Source organism: Salarias fasciatus, chromosome 6 (genome assembly GCF_902148845.1).
Source record: "Salarias fasciatus chromosome 6, fSalaFa1.1, whole genome shotgun sequence".
Lineage (NCBI taxonomy): Eukaryota > Metazoa > Chordata > Actinopteri > Blenniiformes > Blenniidae > Salarias > Salarias fasciatus.
In genome coordinates, this window is record NC_043750.1 from 16,471,754 (window position 1) to 16,490,655 (window position 18,902).

Sequence of the window (18,902 nt, forward strand, 5' to 3'; positions counted from 1 at the left end):
AAAATGGTATGATACAAAACAAACATATCTGAGGTATAAATATTTGCTTTAAATTAACTGTCATTGTCATGGGTTATTATTTGGCAGAGACACAGTTAAAAGTACAAACACTCATGATATGAACAATGGCTTAGTGAATTAATCACACAACGCAACATGAACAAAGCACATCCTCAGACTGAAGTGTGAGCGTGATGAATGGATGAATAAAAGATCCACTATGATGAGGACCCAGATGTAGAACTTCTGCTTTTGAACACTGACAAGTGAAACAGAGAAAGAAGCTTACCCAAAGATACTTTTCCTTCCTTTAAAACCACACATTCAATCTTCACTCTTCTTTACAGTAAAACCTGTAAAATGTCCACCTTTATAAAAGGACCTGTTGTTTTCTCTGTGTTCATCGTTTCTTTCAGACTATCAGGAGGTTCTGTTTGAGCAGTGATCCAAGTTTTCTGTTTTTGTATGCATGAAAACAACTATAAAATCTGTATTTTAGGTTTTTTTTTTTCAACATATAGGTGAATTCAGGCCTAAAACAACTTTAAAAACCATCTTTCATGCAGTGCTCTGACCAAAACAACCTCTAACTTGTGAATGAGTGAGAAAAACCTACTTCTTTCTGAATCCATTCATTCATTCCTTTCTGGCCCATTAGAATTATTGGTGTTGGGTTTTAGTGTCTCCCTGTGAGCTTCTCATCATCTCTCGTACTGTTGAAGTCAGTGATTATAAGGATTTTGGCACAATGCTCATCACTCTCATGGAAATCTATTCTGCCTGCAAATGTTCAAGAACAAACAACTTTTTAAATAAAGCTCCTGACACACTGAGGCGAGACGGATTAAATTCTTCACGAAGGAATGACGAGACAATACATCTCTATTTGTTTGTCAGTAAACAAAGACTTCTCTTTGATTGCTCCTTTCTGTTTGGTGAGCCAGCCACCAGCCTTTGCCAAGAAAGAAAGAAAAAAACCCTCCATGCTATCAGCCACCTGTCATCTAACAATATCCTGTCTATTGTCTCCACTCAGTCTGCATATTAACAGCACGTTCACATCTATCTGCACCCACTCACTCATTAGTTAGCTTACCGTCATATTGTATATTATTCCTCCTGTACTTTGATGTAACAGAAAAACAGACAGAGGTAACACCAGACACACATCGACCACAACTGTGTGAAGAGAATATTATATGTACAGATTATTTGGTAACTGAGAACCAGTATGACATATCTATATATATATATTGACCATTTGTTGCTTTGCAAGCACGCACTCACGCACACACACAGACACACACAGTTACATATTTGTGCACATGTTGAGTCCCCCGTGCTTCTCAGAAGCTAAACCATCTGTTGGATCAAGTTAAACCGCACGTCCAGTATCAGCATCGTGGCTTCTGGCCCAGATAAAAGTTTCTGTGAATTGAGTCCCAACAGAACTATTAAACCCAACATCAATCCTTTTCGCTTTGACCCCCCGACCCCCACCCCCCCCCCCCAAAAAAAAAAAGAAAAAAGTCCTTCAATCCAGGATTCAGGTGTTGTCATTTAAATGTGAGAGAAAAGAGGTTTTAAAACATCAAGCTTGCTGACTAAGGTGGAACAAATCAATTCGTTCCAGGAATCCAAGTATCGCTTTCTCATTTGTCCATGGTCACTGAGAAGGAGTCCCGTATCCGCGCCACCTCCGTAGCACACAAGTGTCCATAAAGTTTATTGTACCACTCTGGAAAACGACCCCTGAATAAGAAGAAAGATACACGGTGTTAGAGTGACAGCTTAATATAACGTCTTGTTTTTGCAATTAGGCCTATAATGAATCTACTCGCCTGCAGTCGATTCTGGAAATGTGTGTGAGTCTGGATTTGTTGGCTCCACAGGGCTCAATGAAGTAGCGTGAAGTCAGGACATTCACTCGGACGCCCACCACAGACACGCCGTCGTGGTCCACTGATGAACACACCAGAGCACAGGCTCCCTTTGGCAGGTCTGTGATCCACGTCCTGGTTCAAAAACAAAGAAAGTAAAAACAGTTTGGATTAGAAAAAAATGGCAACCTAAAAGAAAAATGACACGAGAATGACAGGAGAGAGGATGAAGACAGCGTACCTGAGCACGAGGTGGTCCCTGGTGGGATGCGGAGCCATCGTGTTTCTGACGTACTGGTAGATCTCCGTCCTCTCGTCAAGGGTCTCCACCACCCGGCTCTCCAGCAGGTCTTCATCCCAGTGGCCCTGCTCTCGCAGCACCCGGGTCAGAACCTCCTCGGGACTTGCGGGAATCTCCACGGTCACCTTCCACTGCCGCAGTGGAAACCCATCATGCACCTGGAGGAAAAAAACACCACAAGATTTGTCATGTAAATGTTTTTAACTATTTATAGTATTTAGCATCGTTTTGTGTCCATATTTGGTGGAAGAAAGATGGCAGGAAAAAGAGAAAATGACATAAATCAAATGTCCACACTCTTGAAGTGAGAATTTAAATTGTTTACAGCACTACTGTTTCATAATAATAATAATAAAAAAAAGCCAAGTGAATGATATAACAATTTGTCAAGGAGCAAGACATTAAATAATGAAGGTCATATATCTTTTAATGCTGGACGCTATGTTTTTTATTCAAGTGGGCCGGAAAAGATAAAACTGGAACTTCAAGTGTGTTATGTAAGTGCATAAAAGTTTCCCATGGGACATCTAATTCAATCAGACGTATATTTATTATTAAAGCATTCAGATGTCGCAATCCAGCCGTAAGTTGACGCACAACACTCAAACACTTGTGTTTCAGAAACCATCCACTGGCCTTCAGCGGAGTCAGCTGCTTCACTTCGCCATGAGATGATAAAGAGGACGCATTCTACGCCTTGTGACTCTCAAACTGGGGGAAAAGATAACCTCCCGCTGGCCTCTTGCACACGAGACACAGGAAATGTAGGCCTGGGATAATTTCAAGGCCCATGTTTGTGTGTGTGTGTGTGTGTGTGTGTGTGTGTGTGTGTGTGTCAGGCTGATGTCATTCTGGGACAGAGTCCAGTTCTCGGGTGGGAACGAGAAGCCGAGGGCCAGGCTACTTTCACATGGACGTGTTTCTGTACAGGAAACCGTAACTGCTGGTTTTCCACTCGGTATTTAGAGGAGAGGCGGACATGAAGAGGAGACAGGAAGCAGGGACGGCGTGTGCGCTTCATGAGTCAGTTCGCGTTTACACTTTGAATACAGACTGACAAATGGTTTGTCATTTTCTCGTCCAACATTGAACCTTCTTGTTGTTGTTGTTGTTTTTAGCCCGTCACTTTCACCATGGGGTATATTTAAGTTTTCTATTCTTCACCAAACATTCTGTGAAGAAGGCGCCAAACTGTCCTCTTACCTTCCTGTAGGCAAGTTCGGCGTGTTCAGGCGTGGAGCAGCTGTCATAGCCTTTGAACTTGTCTTTGGCCTCCTTGAGCAGAGTGTCCAGGCTGTCCTGCAGGTAGGCTTTGTAGCCTCCTTGATTGGCGTCTTCGCCGGCAAGCTCCTCCAAGCGCTGCGGCAGCAGCGCCTGCTCCACGTAGGAGTTCCTGCACCGATTCATCTCTTCTGGGATCTGTGGGAAAAGGGGAGGAGGGTCAGAATGTTCAGCCGATATGTTTACCACATTACTGCTGAAGCATGAAGATATGAGAAAACTGAGCAAGTTCTTCACTTCAAATCCACTATTCAGATTTGGGGGAAAACAAGCTTGCAAATCTTGAATTGTGTGGAAGAAGAACGATTGAAATATTTTTGTCATTCGCATATCTTCATCCTTATTAATCTTAATTCCTATGGATGCATAGGAAACAGATATTAGATAACAGTAGTTGTATATGTGATCCTTTTCAATGTATTTGTGGCTACAATCCTTCAGATTTAACAGACGTAACACTATTAAAGGGTGAAATTGTCATTAGATAAAAAATACAGATTCAACAGGAGCTAATTACATTCATTCATTTCACAGGATGTCTCCCGCAGTAGATACAAACTAAGTTATAGGAAATAATTGAGTTTGGCTCTGTGATGGGACCACGACAGGAAACGAGGAAGCGCTCGGATAATTGAATAAAAGTTTTTACACTGTATGTGACCTTTTCACTTCTACCGCTGCCTGTCAGAAAAAAGATGGCACAGGAGCAACTCTTCAGATGAATGTCATTTTAATTGGATCTGCTAAGCTGCATTTTGTGGATTATTTCCTGTTTATCCAGTCAGGTGCTGTCTTTGTGCTCTGTAACGTACCCCATTGACGGAGATGGATTGGTGGATTTATGACTTTCCTGCTCTGCACAACGGAAGCATTCAAAGCAGGAGGCATGTTGGCACATTTACTTTATGTAATCATAACAGAGCTTGAACAAACGGGCGCATGAACTGGATCAGAGAGTTACGTAACGCGGACTATGCTTGTTTACAGCACCAAACGCTGGGACACAAGGTTCGTGGGCGTGCGTTGACACTGTCATTGAATACACCTTCGGTGCCCTGCCATGACCATGGCCAGTTTGTCAAAACTGCTTTTAATTTCTAGGTTTTCTCCCAATAAGGGTAAAAACTGGGCTTTAATATAGTTCATCACTGACCCTGAAGAGTTTCCTGCACTCCTGGATCATGTGCGCCAGGCCGTGAGTGGCAGCCAGGTTCTCATTCAGGTCTCTTTGGTCTGGCTTTCCCAGTGTTTGTTTCCGGTTCATCACCCTGAAGGGAAAAAGTAGGATGGGGAAATACCAGAACAAGTTATCCATCAATCAGGCAGGATGTGAAGATAAGCAAGAGGAAAGACAAAGATTGAAAAAGGGATGTTGGCTATATACTAATGAACAAACTGAGAAGATCAGACATCCAGGTCATGGTGTATCAAAAGGCAACAGCTGCTGCTTGAAGCTTTAAAGACTAAACATAGTCAGAGCCAGGTTTCAAATGAAGGGTTTTACAGTATATATGATGAACTTACAGACTGATGAACTGATGAAGAGATACGAGGGGAAATGTTTAAAACTTCAAAGTGCAGTAGCCTTCCTCTGGAAATGCACCTAACTGTGGTTGTTGGTAGCATTCATGAGCCGGATACAATATTATCCCACCCCTTGCTTCTAAATATATATACATAAACACAACATTTCTATAAGGACAGGGGACATCGTCTAAACTGTGGCTACGCCTGTAAAGGGAGGGTTACATATATGTCAAAACAATTCTTGGTGGGTTAATTAGGACAACGTGTTTATGTAACCTTCCTATTTCCTGTGTCTCACTCTTTTCCTCCAGCTTTTCTCTCTTTCCTTTCTACCTTGTCCTGATCCTGCTCTTTTGTTTCTTTGGAGTGGCACTTTCCTGTTTTCAAAACGTAAAGCGGGTCCCCGTTACATAACAGTAACTGTGTCGCTTTAGAGGCACGGATGTAAAGCCGAGCGCTCCGACACACACCTGGGCGAGGAGCTCTCCTTCCGGCGCAGCGTGTTGAGGTGGAAGAGGGAGGGGGCCAGGCAGACGGCCAGGTTGGTGGGAGTCATCTGGTTCTCGGACACGCTGGCCGTCACGTCGCTCAGCAGGCACAGGAGAGTCCGCAGCGCCTCTCGGTTCTCGTCCGGCAGCAGCAGCACGGCGGCACGGGCCGCCTGAAGACGAAGCTCTTTGGGCATGTCTGGAGAAGAAGATGGAATTTGTCATGGCTCCTTTTCAAAAATAATACACCACTGTCATGCCACATCATGTCATCTTTTTTTTAGCATCTGCTGGTTATTCAGGAAGGAGGTTGTTTAGGGGCTCCCTTTCCACTGCCAAGAATGAGCTATCATGGGATCAGAGTTGACCTAAGTGTGTTATGTAAGAATATCTGTGTGTGTGTGTGTGTGTGTGTGTGTCTGTGCACACTATGCTGTATGCTTCATGGTCCATACCTCATGCACAGGCCAAACTTTCCTTCCCTCAATATAAGCAGCAATAACAGCTGAACAGTAAGCAGTCAAAGGATGGATTTCTCACATGTGTCCCGCTGTGTAGCCCCCCCCCCCCCCCGACACCAACACACGGGAAGCTGGGTAAGATCCTTACACTGATAGATCTGGAGAAAGGTCTCAGACAGCTTGCTTGTGAGAAGAGGTTCGGGTAAGTCTCTAAAGTACTGCTTCAGCATGTCGGCAACATCATATGCCGACTGGCCCTCGTAGTTGACGCCTCCGCCGTCCGCGCCGCTCGCCTCGTTCATCTGACGAAGAGCTTGGATACGAGATTTCACTCCCGATTTCCTGAAGAGACCCACCTAGGGGGGGAAAAAAAAAAAAAAAAAAAAAGCCTAATGAGTCACCTTGGAACTGTGGTTTCTTATTAAAACCCGAGGCTGGTGTGTTTATAAAATATCGCTTTTTTAATTCTTCACAAATCAAAGTGTACTGTCAATACGGTTACATCACAAAAGATCCTGTTGACTATTAACAAAAAGCCGCTGTGACACTCAGAGCTCGGAGGGCATTCATGTTCTCAGTGCGGCATATGACTTCATTAGTGGCCTTTTCGGGCTCCATGAGATCACTGCTGGGATGAAAACAAGTCGGAATTTTTTCCAACAACTGTCCATACTTCCAAACAGAGGCGCCATGTCCCACTCTGAAAAGAAGGCAACTATTCTATTTTCTGTTTTTTCCCCTCTAATAACAGATTTATATGAATTTATCTTTTTTTCTTTCTTAATGAGTGCACATTGATCCAGGAGCTGACTCTCTGCAGGCCTGGTTGTTTCTGCGTATGACTGACGGAGGATGAGAAAAAGACAGAAAATGTATATACACACATTGACTAAGTGGCCTATCTGGCTTTTTCCGATTCCCAGCTCCGTCTTATGTAACTTGTTAAAAAAAAAAAAAAAGACATGAATGAATACTTGACTGATTGCAGATGTCCTATAATTGAAATATTATGCAATTCAAGTGCCTGAATGAGAAGTTCTTTCCTACTGAAGAAACCGGAAACAGTGCTTCTGGCTAAGACACAGGCTCTCAGAATATTTGGCATGTAATTACAGTGACATTTATTGGATAGGATCTGTGAAGAGTAAATATTTGTGTGTATATCTGCGATCTTTGTGTTACCTGGTCGAGACATTGACTGCGTAAATAACGCATGGCCTGCTGAATGCCTTGAGGGAGCGGCTGGCCTGTCCGCTGGACGATGACTTGCAGTGGCACTCCAAACACATTCCTATCTTTGTAGTCGCGCACCTTGATCCGCTTCATAAACTTTGGCACAGCCCTGCAACGCACATGCAGGCACGCACACACAGAGGAAAAGATCAATCAGTGCCAACTGTAATCAGAAATTCAGGTCAACCATTTTTTTTCCCCTGAGTATATGAATAACCACCAAAAGTAAATATTTACTCAAGTTGATTTAAAGCTTTATTTATACTGCAAAACTCCAAAACAAAATATTGTTTACTGATCAGCCTGCTACCAGTGAAAGTGTTTTGACCGAAGCGGCTGCAGAAGCTGGTCTCCAGGTTTACGAGGGCATAAGGTGAGCGCATAATAGAAGTGAGAGTGGGATGAAAAAGCCACCGTGTCAACAGGAGGGACGTACTGCTCTTTACATCCACTAACACAAACACACACAGTCACTATTTTTAACTCTTTGCGAGTGTGTGCGCGCCTGTGCAGGAGTGCTACTGAGCAGTAAGTCCATAACCGCAAACCCAGGATTGAAACATGCCACCCTGACCATTTCACAAGAATGTGCTCACAGATTTATGGCTGTGTATCTATCTGTACGAGTGTGAGTGTGTTTAGCTGGGCGACTGGGGTGCGTGACTCAGTACAAGCGCGTCTTTGTAGGAGCTGGCGTTCACAAGACTCAGAGCGCTTCTCAGAACCACAGTTAGGGAAAAATGAAAAAAAGGAGCATATTACGGTCCCTGCCGGAATTCTGAATATGTACGGGCCTCCAGCGGCTAACAATCAGACTCTGTCTTTCAGTGAGCACCAACCTGTCATAAGACTGTCATAACGCCTTCTATTCCTGTCCATGGAAGGCCTCGGGGAGAAGGAAAACACAAGGAGATGCTGTGTGTGCGTTTTTAATGTCAGTGGTTTTCAAATAAAGTGAATTTAAATGTCATAAAGAAGTGACTGTGGTGTATCTAACTGATTCTCAACCATTTTTACATTTTTAAATATGGAAGATGAACATTGAGATAATACATTGTTTTTTGTTTTGTTTTGTTTTTAGCTGCTCTTATTTCAAAGGTTTTACTAAAGAAACATAAAGCAAAGTAAAAATCAGATTTAGAGTTGGGCAGATAGCAGAATATCAAAAGCAGACACACTGTCATGTAAGACGTTCGGTGCAGTTGGTACGGGATAGTTTAGAGGGAGGATTGTGGAGGGCAGCTCTTTCCAGCCTGTGGCTCAACACCTTGCGTGTGAACTGCCATGATTGCCCCGTTGAGAAAAAGACAATGTACGCCCCTTCCCAGCAATTATAGGCCTGGGAAAAGAATGTGAAACCCAAGCTGTCTGGACAGCCATCACCACTATACGGCAACCTGCAGATGGAGTGGATTGGCAGGAGTGGGGTGAGCGGATATATCCACGGGCGCTCTTTACAGAAACAATCTGCTCGGCACAGAAGCGGCTTCTCGCGTGAAAAGCACGCTGTAAAGATTGCGTGTGTCAAACGGTGACTTTAAGCGAACACACTCTTCTCTGCGTGTGTACTCGGGATGAAAGAGGCAGGCTTACACAAGGAGGACGCAGTCAACTCACCAACTGAAGCCATGTTTGTTTGTAGGAGTGTGCTTCTCCAGCAGAGCGGTGAGCTGCAGAAGGGAGAGCTTTTGGAGCAGATTCATCTGCAGCACAGACTGGCAGCTGATCTGGAGCTGGGCAGAGGCCAGGCTTGGCCGATGGGAGTTCTGGAAGCTCGGCCAGCGGAGTTTCTGAGGTCTGGAGTAGATTGAAACACATGGGGGGGGGGGAGTGCAAATTAAGACTTGCAAAGAAGAGTGAGGACTGAACAAAGGCAGTTTAACTCTTAGATTCTGCGTCATGCTTTTGTGTACACATAATGTAGAGAGGAACACAGGCCCACACACAGCATTTGTAGTTGTATGTACCAAGTGATCACTTTCGGGATTACAAGGATTTATGTACACCTCAATCAAGAGATTGTCTAGAAGACTTTAAAAACCCTGCGACCACCGAACGTAATTCCGCTGGTGAATTCCTCAAAGCACAGAGACAGTCGCCATGGGGACAAACAGCATTCCAGTGAATACAGCATCATTACGTAAGAAGAGAAGTCTTAGTGCGTTCCCTGGTTTATCCTCTGCAGTCACTTTCTATGGAAACCTCCCTATTTGTTGATGATACCTTAATGTGTGTTTTATCATCATAAACTCTTTCGTGCACGTCATGTATTTACAGAGCAACACTAAGCGCATCAGCTTATCTATAACCACTACACTGAATTGTAACTTTCCATCAGTTCCAACAAATATGAAAACATTTTTATGGAAGGCAAAACTGCACCACAGAGAGCTGACAGCTGTCCTTGTATATTACTAGCTAAGATTCTAGCTTTTGAAAGCTCACTTCTCAAAACATACATGCCATAAAAGGTGAGTGAATAAACATTTTCTGTGGTTATTTCAGTGAACTGACTGAAGTGCTCAGTTTGCTCTTATCAATATAATCTGAACGTTTAGTGCACACCATGTGTTTGAAAGAAGAGAGTTTATTTTCCTCACTGACCTGCTGGTTCGAGTTAGGGATGCCCCAACGCCGGAGTCTCTCCTCTCCCTCATGCCTTCCTCTCCCTCGCCCAGGGGGTTTCCTGTGCTGTCTTGGTCACTTCCATTCTCAGTCTCCTCCAGTCGGTTTTGCAGCGGCGAGGACGGGCATGGAGACGCCGAGTCCAGTGCAGAATCAGAATCGCCTTCTTCCTCTTCATCTTCGTCTTCTTCTTCCTCTTCGCCAGCCACGGCCTCTGTCCAGGCGTTAACGAAACGCTGGAGACCGCTGACGTGCTGAAGCACTTCTTCTAATTTGCGCTCATCCCCCTCTTCTTCCTCGCCCTCCTCCCGCTCAGTGTAGGGGACGTTGTCATAAAAGCTCAGTCGGCTGTCGACTGAGCCTGAGGAGCCGCGACGATGGCGTCTGCTTTGCCGCCCCCTGAGGATCACTGAGTTCCCATTATCATTCCCATTGTTATTGCGTGAACTCCCATCCTGCAGGGCTTTGGGGAAGGTTCCAGGCTTGTGGCCCTCTGGTAAATAGAAGAAGATCATGCCGTCATCTTCCCCATCCTCTTCTTCTTCTGCCTGTCCATTGCCTTCTTGGACACTGCAGTTGTTCCTGCGGTTTTGCTCATCAATTGTGATTCCATTAGTAGCTTTGCAGGGAATGGGCGGGGCCGATTTGGGCGCAGACGACGGTTGCTGATCTGAGCCCTGCGGGAGAACGCTGAAGGGATCGAAACCCTCCAGATACATTCCTCCTCTCTTGCTTGAGCCTGCCGCCGTGCTGTGGCTGCGAGCTCGGGTCACCGGACTGGGCGTGCTCACTGCGCTTCCACTGCTGGCTTCAGACTGGCTGCTGCCGGTGCTCCCGGTGCTTCCGTGGCTGGTCTGAGTGGAGTAGGACACGGAGCGGTTGCGGTTCAGCGTCATCGTCTGGGTGGGATTGCGGTGGTGATTGAGGTTCTGATTGAGGTTGATGCTGGAGATGTCCACACAGTTGAGCCTCCGCAGTTTGTCATCGTCCAGACCCTCTTTGATGACAGGACCGCTAATCTCTATTTTCCCTCCGCCCGTGCTTCCCTTCTTCTTTCTCTTCGAGGCCGACCCACTCCGAAGCCGTAGACTCTCCATCCTCTTGAGGAAGCTCTTAGCTCTTGAACGAGTACTTTTGCCACTGCCGCCTCCTCGGTCCAGGCTTCCTCCGAGTCCCACCATCCCAGTTTTCATGTCAAAAGTGAACTGTCTGAGTGTCTCCAGGGGAGATGGGGGCAACCCATCAGACAAAGAGTCCTCGTTAGCGCATCCTGATCCCCCTGTGCCTGATGATGAACACATGCTCGCCACTGAGCTCGCCCGGGTGGCGCCGGCGGGTGCGGCTTCGTTCGCCACACTGGCACCATGGACCTTCTCCTCTCCTCTCCCGACGCTCCCGCTGCTGTGAATGGAGCTCACTTCCGGCTGCTCACTGAGGTCGGTCAGCACACTTTCTGAGCTGTTGCCCTCCCGCAGGGCAAGTTTGCCCTTCTGGGATACTTGGTCCTTGGGAAAAGAGGCCTGGGGAGCATCTGTCGGCAGCGAGGAGAAAACCTCCAGCTCCTCCATACGAGACCAACGCTTGCTGTCCCTCTGGAAGGTCCAGCGGCCGCTGATAGCGCAAGGCTCGTCCTCATCCGAGTCCTCGCTCTGAAAAGGAGCGAAGGAGGGAACAACAGAGAAGGCAAGGACAGAAAGAGAAGGAAAAAAAAGAGGGAGGGAGAGGAACAGTCAGAGGACATTATGGATTATTGCGTTTTTCAACTTTTTTTTTCCAACATTCCTCATCTTGATCCAGGAAACTTTGAAGAGTTATGAAACCTATTTTAGATTTGTTCTAATTTTAAACTGGACAGTAGAATTATATACAATAGATGTCAAATGCTATCATAACAAAAAAGATTTGATGTAATGGATGACAAATTCAACTTCAAATATATTGCATTACACAACAATCTGGCATAATATCAATTTCAAACAATGGTTTAACAGCTAGGCATGTCATAATCCTGTACAAGATTTAATAGTCAGCAGTAAGGTCTCACTCACTTCCTGATTGCGCGGACAATACATACATAAATGGCTGTTGTTGTTTGTCTAATTTAAACTATACACCTTAGCAGAGCATACACACCTCCCCCACTTTAGTTAATCTATCCCAAACCCTGAAGGGAGTTCAGGAAATTCCACCATGACCCCCATTGCTCACAATGCAGCCAGCCAGACTGGGGTCACCGCCCCACACCCCCACCGCACAGTCGTTATCTCCCCGGTCCGTTTATACTCCCGTTCAGCATGAGATATCATCACTGAGACTGCCACTGTCGGTTTTTAGTCATCGCACATGACCGATATATTCACCGTCCTCCAATCACTGTGGACGTCTTTATGAAGCCAAAAAGCACTGACTACATAGTTAAACTCTCTTTCCCTCATGTTCAAGGGCCTTTTTACTGTGTAGCCCGACCTCATAAAACTCCCCGCCATAGGTGCCAAAAAAGGATACTTTAAAGAGACGGCAAAAATAAAGCACTGCAAAGGAAATTAGAGATAATGCTTGCATGCTTTTTGTCATGCATAGACGGCAGCGTCTGGTCATGGTGCATTTTGGAGAGACCTTAACCTTAGAAATTACAACATCTAACCAGAGAAATAACTGCAATAGTTGGCACTCCGAGTGTCACGTCGAGGAGTGTCCAGAATGAAAACTATTTAATATTACAACAGCGAGTCAACCACAGGGACACGAGAGACATGGAGATGGAAATTTAAGAGAGGGAATGTGAAGACATGAGGAGATCAATGCATTCCTGAGCTGTCTGGGTGGGGGGTGGTAGTCATCCCTCAAGAGTAGAGGAGTCAAAGAGGCAAATAACCTCTCTGACTCCTCTAGTCTTCTCTGTTGACTCCTGAAATGAAAGGTGACACAGAAAGGGTCATCCTAATGAATACCACCACGCATGGAACAAGGATGTTACTATGTAGCCCCCAAAGGCAGAAGGTTGATGTATATAAAGTGGAGCAATTCCTGCTCGCACACAATAGTGCATGTCAGTCGTGACTTAACACAGTTTCAAAGTGAGATTTATAAAAGAATTATCCTGTTGACTTTGATGAAGAAAAAACACCTTCTAAGAAGCCTTTTTCCTTGAAAGCCTGAAAGCTTGGGCAAGATCACAGTTGAGCAAGTTTCTGTGAGAGCGTCAGAAAGGCCTTACAACACAAACCTTCACTCTCTTTATGGTGACCCCCGACTATGAGGGAGCGCCTAAGTATAAAGGTGAATGTGTCTCGAGTGAGGAGAGCCCCTCGTGAATTCAACCCCTTCATTTAGACATTAAAGCCGTGCTGCCCTCCCTTCCCTGAGGCGCCTCACACACTACTTGATATAGGAATAAACCCGACAGGTGCCTTCTCATTAAACAAGATGAGAGAAAACACAGCGTTGCCCTGTGGCCAAGGGTGAACTGACAGTTGCGTTGAGGATGTGCAATTGTGGGTGAGGAACTGTGCAAAGGAGCTTTTTAAAAAAAAAGGATGATAGTTCGGGTGTGTTTGCACTTACTCTTTTTCTCTGTGGTGAAATCTCCAGTCTCATTAGAGCACACTTGTTGAGCGTGTTCAGCCTCCTACAGACACAAATATAAAAAAAAGGTTGCATTTTAAAATAAACAGGCTTTTTGTGCCAAAAATAAATACATTCTTATCACAAAACAGGATGTTTATTGGAAATATAAACTAAATAAGACAAAAAAACTGGGGTGCATTCAACCTGGCTAATGAGCTGCTGGAGAACAATCCCTACAAGAGCAGGAAGAGAATGAGAAGGAGACAGTAGAGGAGAAAGAAAAAAAAAGAGAATGAAATCTGCTGGAGTAGCGGCGAAAACACTGGGAGGTGACAGAAAGCTTATCCCCCCCAGCCACCTGGAGAACTGGAGCAGAAGGTAGTGGTGGTGGTGGGGCCGACCCTCTGGAAAGCTTTAAGAGGATATCGTGTAACAATGGAGAGACGGAGTGATGGGAAGTGAAAGATAGTTGGGAGCAGTGGGGAAAGAGGTGGAAGCCTGCCAAAACCAGAGACACCGAGATGATAGCTTCCACATGTATGGACTACACCTGCTGTAGTTTATTACTCAGCCTGAATTTGATGAAGCAGCAGAGTTCATTAAAGAGCTGTTAGCCTCCTTGTCATATGTTAATTAACACTGCAGGTCCGTCAACTATGATGCAAACTCACTGTTCCCGGGTGACACACGTTACTTTTTAATCAAAACAAGGAAAGACACATGTGAAAGTTTATTACAACAAAGTTTTGAAAACTATGAAACTAGTAGTTTTTCATTTACACGGTTTAAGTGGCAAATTAAGCTGAATAAAGCAGGAATAAATGCACCATTCAAGAAGTATTGCGTGACTTTTGCTTTGAACAGTGAAAGTTCGGAGTGAGATATGTGGCAGAACGAAACAAGAGGCTCTAATGACCACAGTAAACACTATCAGCCTCACAGAAAAAAGAAAACAAAGAAAGATGAAGGAATTTACAACAGAAGCAGAGAGGTACAATGCTTTACTCCAAGGTGCTTATCTCATCTGAGACTTTCCAAAGCATGCCCCCTTTTGAAGTCATGCCCACATGGATTCATTTGAAAGGAACAAGTGATAGTACTGACAAGAAGAATGCCGCGCAGCATCAAAAGACAGACAGAAGAAGGCCGAAAGGTTCATATTGGTGGGCGATCTCACCTGCAGAGAGCCTCAATGGCATCCCGATCGAGGAAATCATGGTCTCTGGTGACTGAAGAAATGTCAATGGGAAACTGTACATCTGAAGAGAAAGAAGGAGAGAGAACCAGAGTTGGTACGGGCATCTCCCTGCTCAGATAAAACTACAGATATCAACCCGAGCCTCAAACACACCCACCCACTCAAACACTGCCCCCCACCCCCTCCACCCCCAACCACCACCACCATACAGCCACGATGAAAAGCTAAAAGAGGAAGTAGCGTCTTAGCCGACCAAACAAACACAGCTGCAGCTTTCAGGGCTGGCAGGCAGGGGGGATATGGAGCACAGAGGGAGAAAACAGGGGACTGATTGAAGAATGACAATAGGTACTCCACTGCTGCTCGGAGGACCTGCTTCCTTCTCCGCTCCTTGTTCTACCTCAACAACGGGATCACTCATTCACCCAGTCATTACGCACATAGTTCGTGTGCCTTTAAACATAAAGCCCATTTATTTGCCTCACTCCAGCTGGAATGTCAGTCACTGAAGGACGGAGCGATGCTAAAATGTTTTATCCTGGAATGTGTGACCAAACCCGGATGAGGAATCTTGCGTCTTACTCCTCAGGGCTGATGATGATAAGAAAATGCTATTCATGCAAGGGTGGCACCTTTAACCTACAACACTGCATGCCTATCAGTCTGTTTATCTTTAGTGGGGCAATAGTCCCGATAGCACAGACAATAGAGATCCTCCAGTTATGGGTAAATGGGATTGGGGAAAGTATCACACATAAGAGCAGCAACTGCTAACTCGTGCTATGAGATGGCTGAGCACACAAGAGCGAGTGCACGGCACATCGACTGAGTGTTCTTTGCACTTTTGTGTTGCTGCTCACGTCTGGATAAAAGGTCTCATCACCTGTGCAGCTACACAATGATTGTTCCGTTTCAATAGGAAACCTTTCACAGTTAAGTGGAAGCAAGCAATAACCTGTTGACAATGGCAGCTTGGTCCTGCTGTCATCGTGCTGTAATTACATAAAGGCAACTGGTATGCCCACCACATGCCACAGTTAAGAGCAGCTACGTAAAGTACGAAGAATGTTTGATGTATTCTGCTATGTGTGTGTATGTGTGTGTGTATGTTTAAAACTCAAGGGTCACGCAAAGCAATCTCTGCTTAAACATTTGTCACCGTATGTGCACCTTCAGAGCAAAAACAGTAATCTGAATAGATTAATATGGTAGATTTGCTCTGAAAAAGACATTCATTACATAATTACTGTTTAGTAGGCTTTGCCAGGTTTATATGGCAAATGGAAAATGTAAAGACTGAAAAAAAAAGCCCACCTCCGCTTCCTTGTGAGGAATGTTTTGCTGTGTGTGGCGTGTATGCATGCACAGGCACAAATGTGCATGTCGGTGCTTTGTGTGGCTGACAAATGACACAGTGCGGGAGTGAATACAATACAGTGTACTCACACAGTCTGGAACACCAAAAGAGAATGTCATCTGCTTTGCATTTGTTTTATTGAAAAAAAAAATTCCTAACCTTGATTGGTTTCATGTAGGGAGATCAAGTGTGGTATGAAGAACATTAAACTTAAAATAATAATAATAATAATAATAATAATAATAATAATAATGATAATAATAATAATAATAATAATAATAATAATAATAATAATAACAACAACAACAACAACAACAACAACAACAAAAAGATGTAATTTTTCACACATTTTTCAGCGAGTAACACAAAAAAAAATCATAAAACACTTTTGAATTTTGAATGGAATTTTGAATGGAATTTTCCTTTACCTTCATATAGCTGCGCATACTGTGGGAAGCCTGCAGCCCGGAGCCAGGTACAAGCCTCTTTGGCTTCAATCTCTACAGAGGAGAAAGTCAAGAACAACATAAACAGTGGTTAGAAGTTGCAGAAGATTCTTCCAGTCAGTAAAATGTAAAAAAAACATTCAAGTAAAGAAACTACAGCAACAGTGTGTCAGCGCATCCATCTGTAGAGAGTGAAAAGGGGAACTGAAACATCATTTGAAAACCTCTTTAGGTCAAAATGTCTTTATAAGACAGAAAGTCCTTTAACTAAAAACTTCTGCACTGCCAGCAGCTTATCAAATGTGCACTCCTTGACCTTATCAGCTGTCTCACAGTCGCTCTCTTCTCACATGTTTCAAAAGCTAGAGCTCACGGCATCATTTGTTCAAATCATATTAAATCGGTCACACTCCATGTGTAGACTCCTCAGTCAGGTATTGTATCATTCTTTGTTGCTCACATACCCATAAGTAATGTCAGATATGAAATTAATCATTTTCCAAGCCTTTGCTATTGTCCAACAAGTCATCAACATGGTCAACCAGAGCACTTCACAATAAGCCACTTTTAAAACAAGGTGTGACATTCGGACTCGTAATGCTAAGTACTGCGACTGAAGTTAGGGTTCACGTTGTGTCAGAGGAGCCGCGGGGCAGTCTCCCAATTATCTGCGAAAGGCTTTTAGATGACATATGCCAAATGGCTGCCCACTCCCCGTTTCCCCCCCGCAGCCGGTTGTTTGAAGAGAGGAGACAGAAACACGTCTCAAGGCCTCAAAAGAGCTGACTTTACAATGTCCTCTGTAGTGGAATGACAGCAAGTACAAATGTAGCACAACCTTGAGAAACACTTGTAAACACAACCAGCGGGACAAAGGCAGGAAAAGACACTGGTAGGCTGGATGAAAGTGACAATACAATGACTGCTAACAGAAATGTGAAATTCAAAAACTGTGAGTGACATCTTAAATCACGAGCAGACAGCCAGAACTTTCTATTCCATGCCAATGTTATAATTTGCGACTCACAAGCAAACCGCTAGCAACCACTGGAGATGACACGTCTCATATATTTCTTTTTGTCTCTAAATCACAGTTAAACAGCCTCACCTCATTTCAAAGTTAAATTACCCAAACAGTTTTTCTCTGCAAGTTCAGAACCATGAAAATCAGACTTCATCCAAAAAGAGTCTTAATCTTTGAGGATAAGAGAAAGATAAGTTTTCAGTAAATTATGCGAAAACACAGTAAACTGCATCATTTTCAGGTACAGTAGAGCAGTGTTTCCTCACTGTCAGGCAGACAGAGAGGCCACAATGAGTGCAACGCGAGAGGACTACACAGAATACCTACATTTACATACCAACTACAAGCTTCGGAGGCAGACAGACCTGTAAACAACATGACAACAACAGTTTCTCCAGTCCCCACACCAATTTGCAGAAGACAACGTCTCCTGAAGCAGGCCCGATGGCAGAACCATGCAGACAAGTGTCAAACACTGCATTAACAACAAGGTTTAATATAATTTCATCAAACATTCTTTGTGAAACAGCATATTTCTGGGATCATGTGTTTGAGTGTGATTGTTTAGTCTATTTTTGGATTGTAGTGAAATTAGTGGAAAGGAGAAACCAAGGGGTATTTTTCTTGAGAGCAAGTCCGACATGGGTCGACACATTCTTGTGCTTATGTGCCTGTCGTGCTGGAGTGACCGCCCAAGAAAATCAGTTCGTTTGCAAACACCAACCTCATGTTTAAAGACAAACCACTCAAAAGACAGTACAGCTATTGAAATGCAAATCAGACATACAAACACATGGTTAGCTTTCCACCCCCAAAGCCCAGCAAAGAGCGGAGGGATCCAATAAGTGCCTTGGGTGGGGGGCTTTCCAGTGACACACCCCAATGGGTTAGAATGTGTGTCAAATCTCTTTAACGGTGACATATTGTGAACTTTGTGTGCCGAGGAAACAAAATGATGACAACAAGATTCACCACGCAGATGGGTCAAACTGAATAATATTTGTCAGAGCGCCACATTGTGTCTCCATTCATTCGTGGGGTGAAGCAAATACATTTTTTGGCCTTTTGTTTGGCAGCAGGAAGTGGACAGGGGCATCTGACACAAACAACCTAACAATAGAGCAGCACACACATTCATGTCCATCTGGAATTAAAATAAAAATGGGCTCAGCAAATAAACTAAAGGAATTTACAAGAAAATCCCAGCACTCTGGCCATAAAAATGTCATCCCATACCTCCCTACCCTCAGTCTTCTACATTTCAGTTTGCTTCCATAATTTGAGATCCAAAGGTGTATTTCTTTTTTTTTCTTCATTCGCTGTCGACCCCAGTTCCTGAGCCCTCGCCAAAGATCTACCTCACTTCCCCTTCCTGCTTCCCTCGCAGGAAGTGGGCCGAGCGGCGCTGCAGTGGCCACCGACCACTTGGCTGTAGGGCCCTGCCTTCATTTGTTCCTGGCCAGATAATGGACGGGGAGGCAGCCAAGACAAACATGGGCTCCGGTGATTGTGTG

At 44.5% G+C, this 18,902-nt stretch overlaps 1 protein-coding gene across 2 annotated transcripts in view; it reads right to left on the reverse strand.

Moving 5' to 3' along the window:
* Nucleotides 1–444: 444 nt before the first annotated feature.
* dlc1 (DLC1 Rho GTPase activating protein) overlaps nucleotides 445–18,902 on the reverse strand; it is a 44,212-nt gene continuing 25,754 nt past the window's right edge. For both annotated transcript variants that reach the window (XM_030093169.1, XM_030093170.1), the window contains exons 2-14: nucleotides 16,347–16,418; nucleotides 14,541–14,622; nucleotides 13,361–13,424; nucleotides 9,776–11,445; nucleotides 8,789–8,968; nucleotides 7,121–7,280; nucleotides 6,087–6,294; nucleotides 5,460–5,676; nucleotides 4,616–4,730; nucleotides 3,385–3,600; nucleotides 2,122–2,339; nucleotides 1,842–2,015; nucleotides 445–1,752 (exon numbers count right to left, since the gene is read on the reverse strand). In XM_030093169.1, coding sequence (XP_029949029.1) covers nucleotides 1,653–1,752; nucleotides 1,842–2,015; nucleotides 2,122–2,339; nucleotides 3,385–3,600; nucleotides 4,616–4,730; nucleotides 5,460–5,676; nucleotides 6,087–6,294; nucleotides 7,121–7,280; nucleotides 8,789–8,968; nucleotides 9,776–11,445; nucleotides 13,361–13,424; nucleotides 14,541–14,622; nucleotides 16,347–16,418 — 3,476 coding nt within the window. In that variant the 3' untranslated portion in view covers nucleotides 445–1,652. The remainder of the gene's footprint in view (nucleotides 1,753–1,841; nucleotides 2,016–2,121; nucleotides 2,340–3,384; nucleotides 3,601–4,615; nucleotides 4,731–5,459; nucleotides 5,677–6,086; nucleotides 6,295–7,120; nucleotides 7,281–8,788; nucleotides 8,969–9,775; nucleotides 11,446–13,360; nucleotides 13,425–14,540; nucleotides 14,623–16,346; nucleotides 16,419–18,902) is intronic.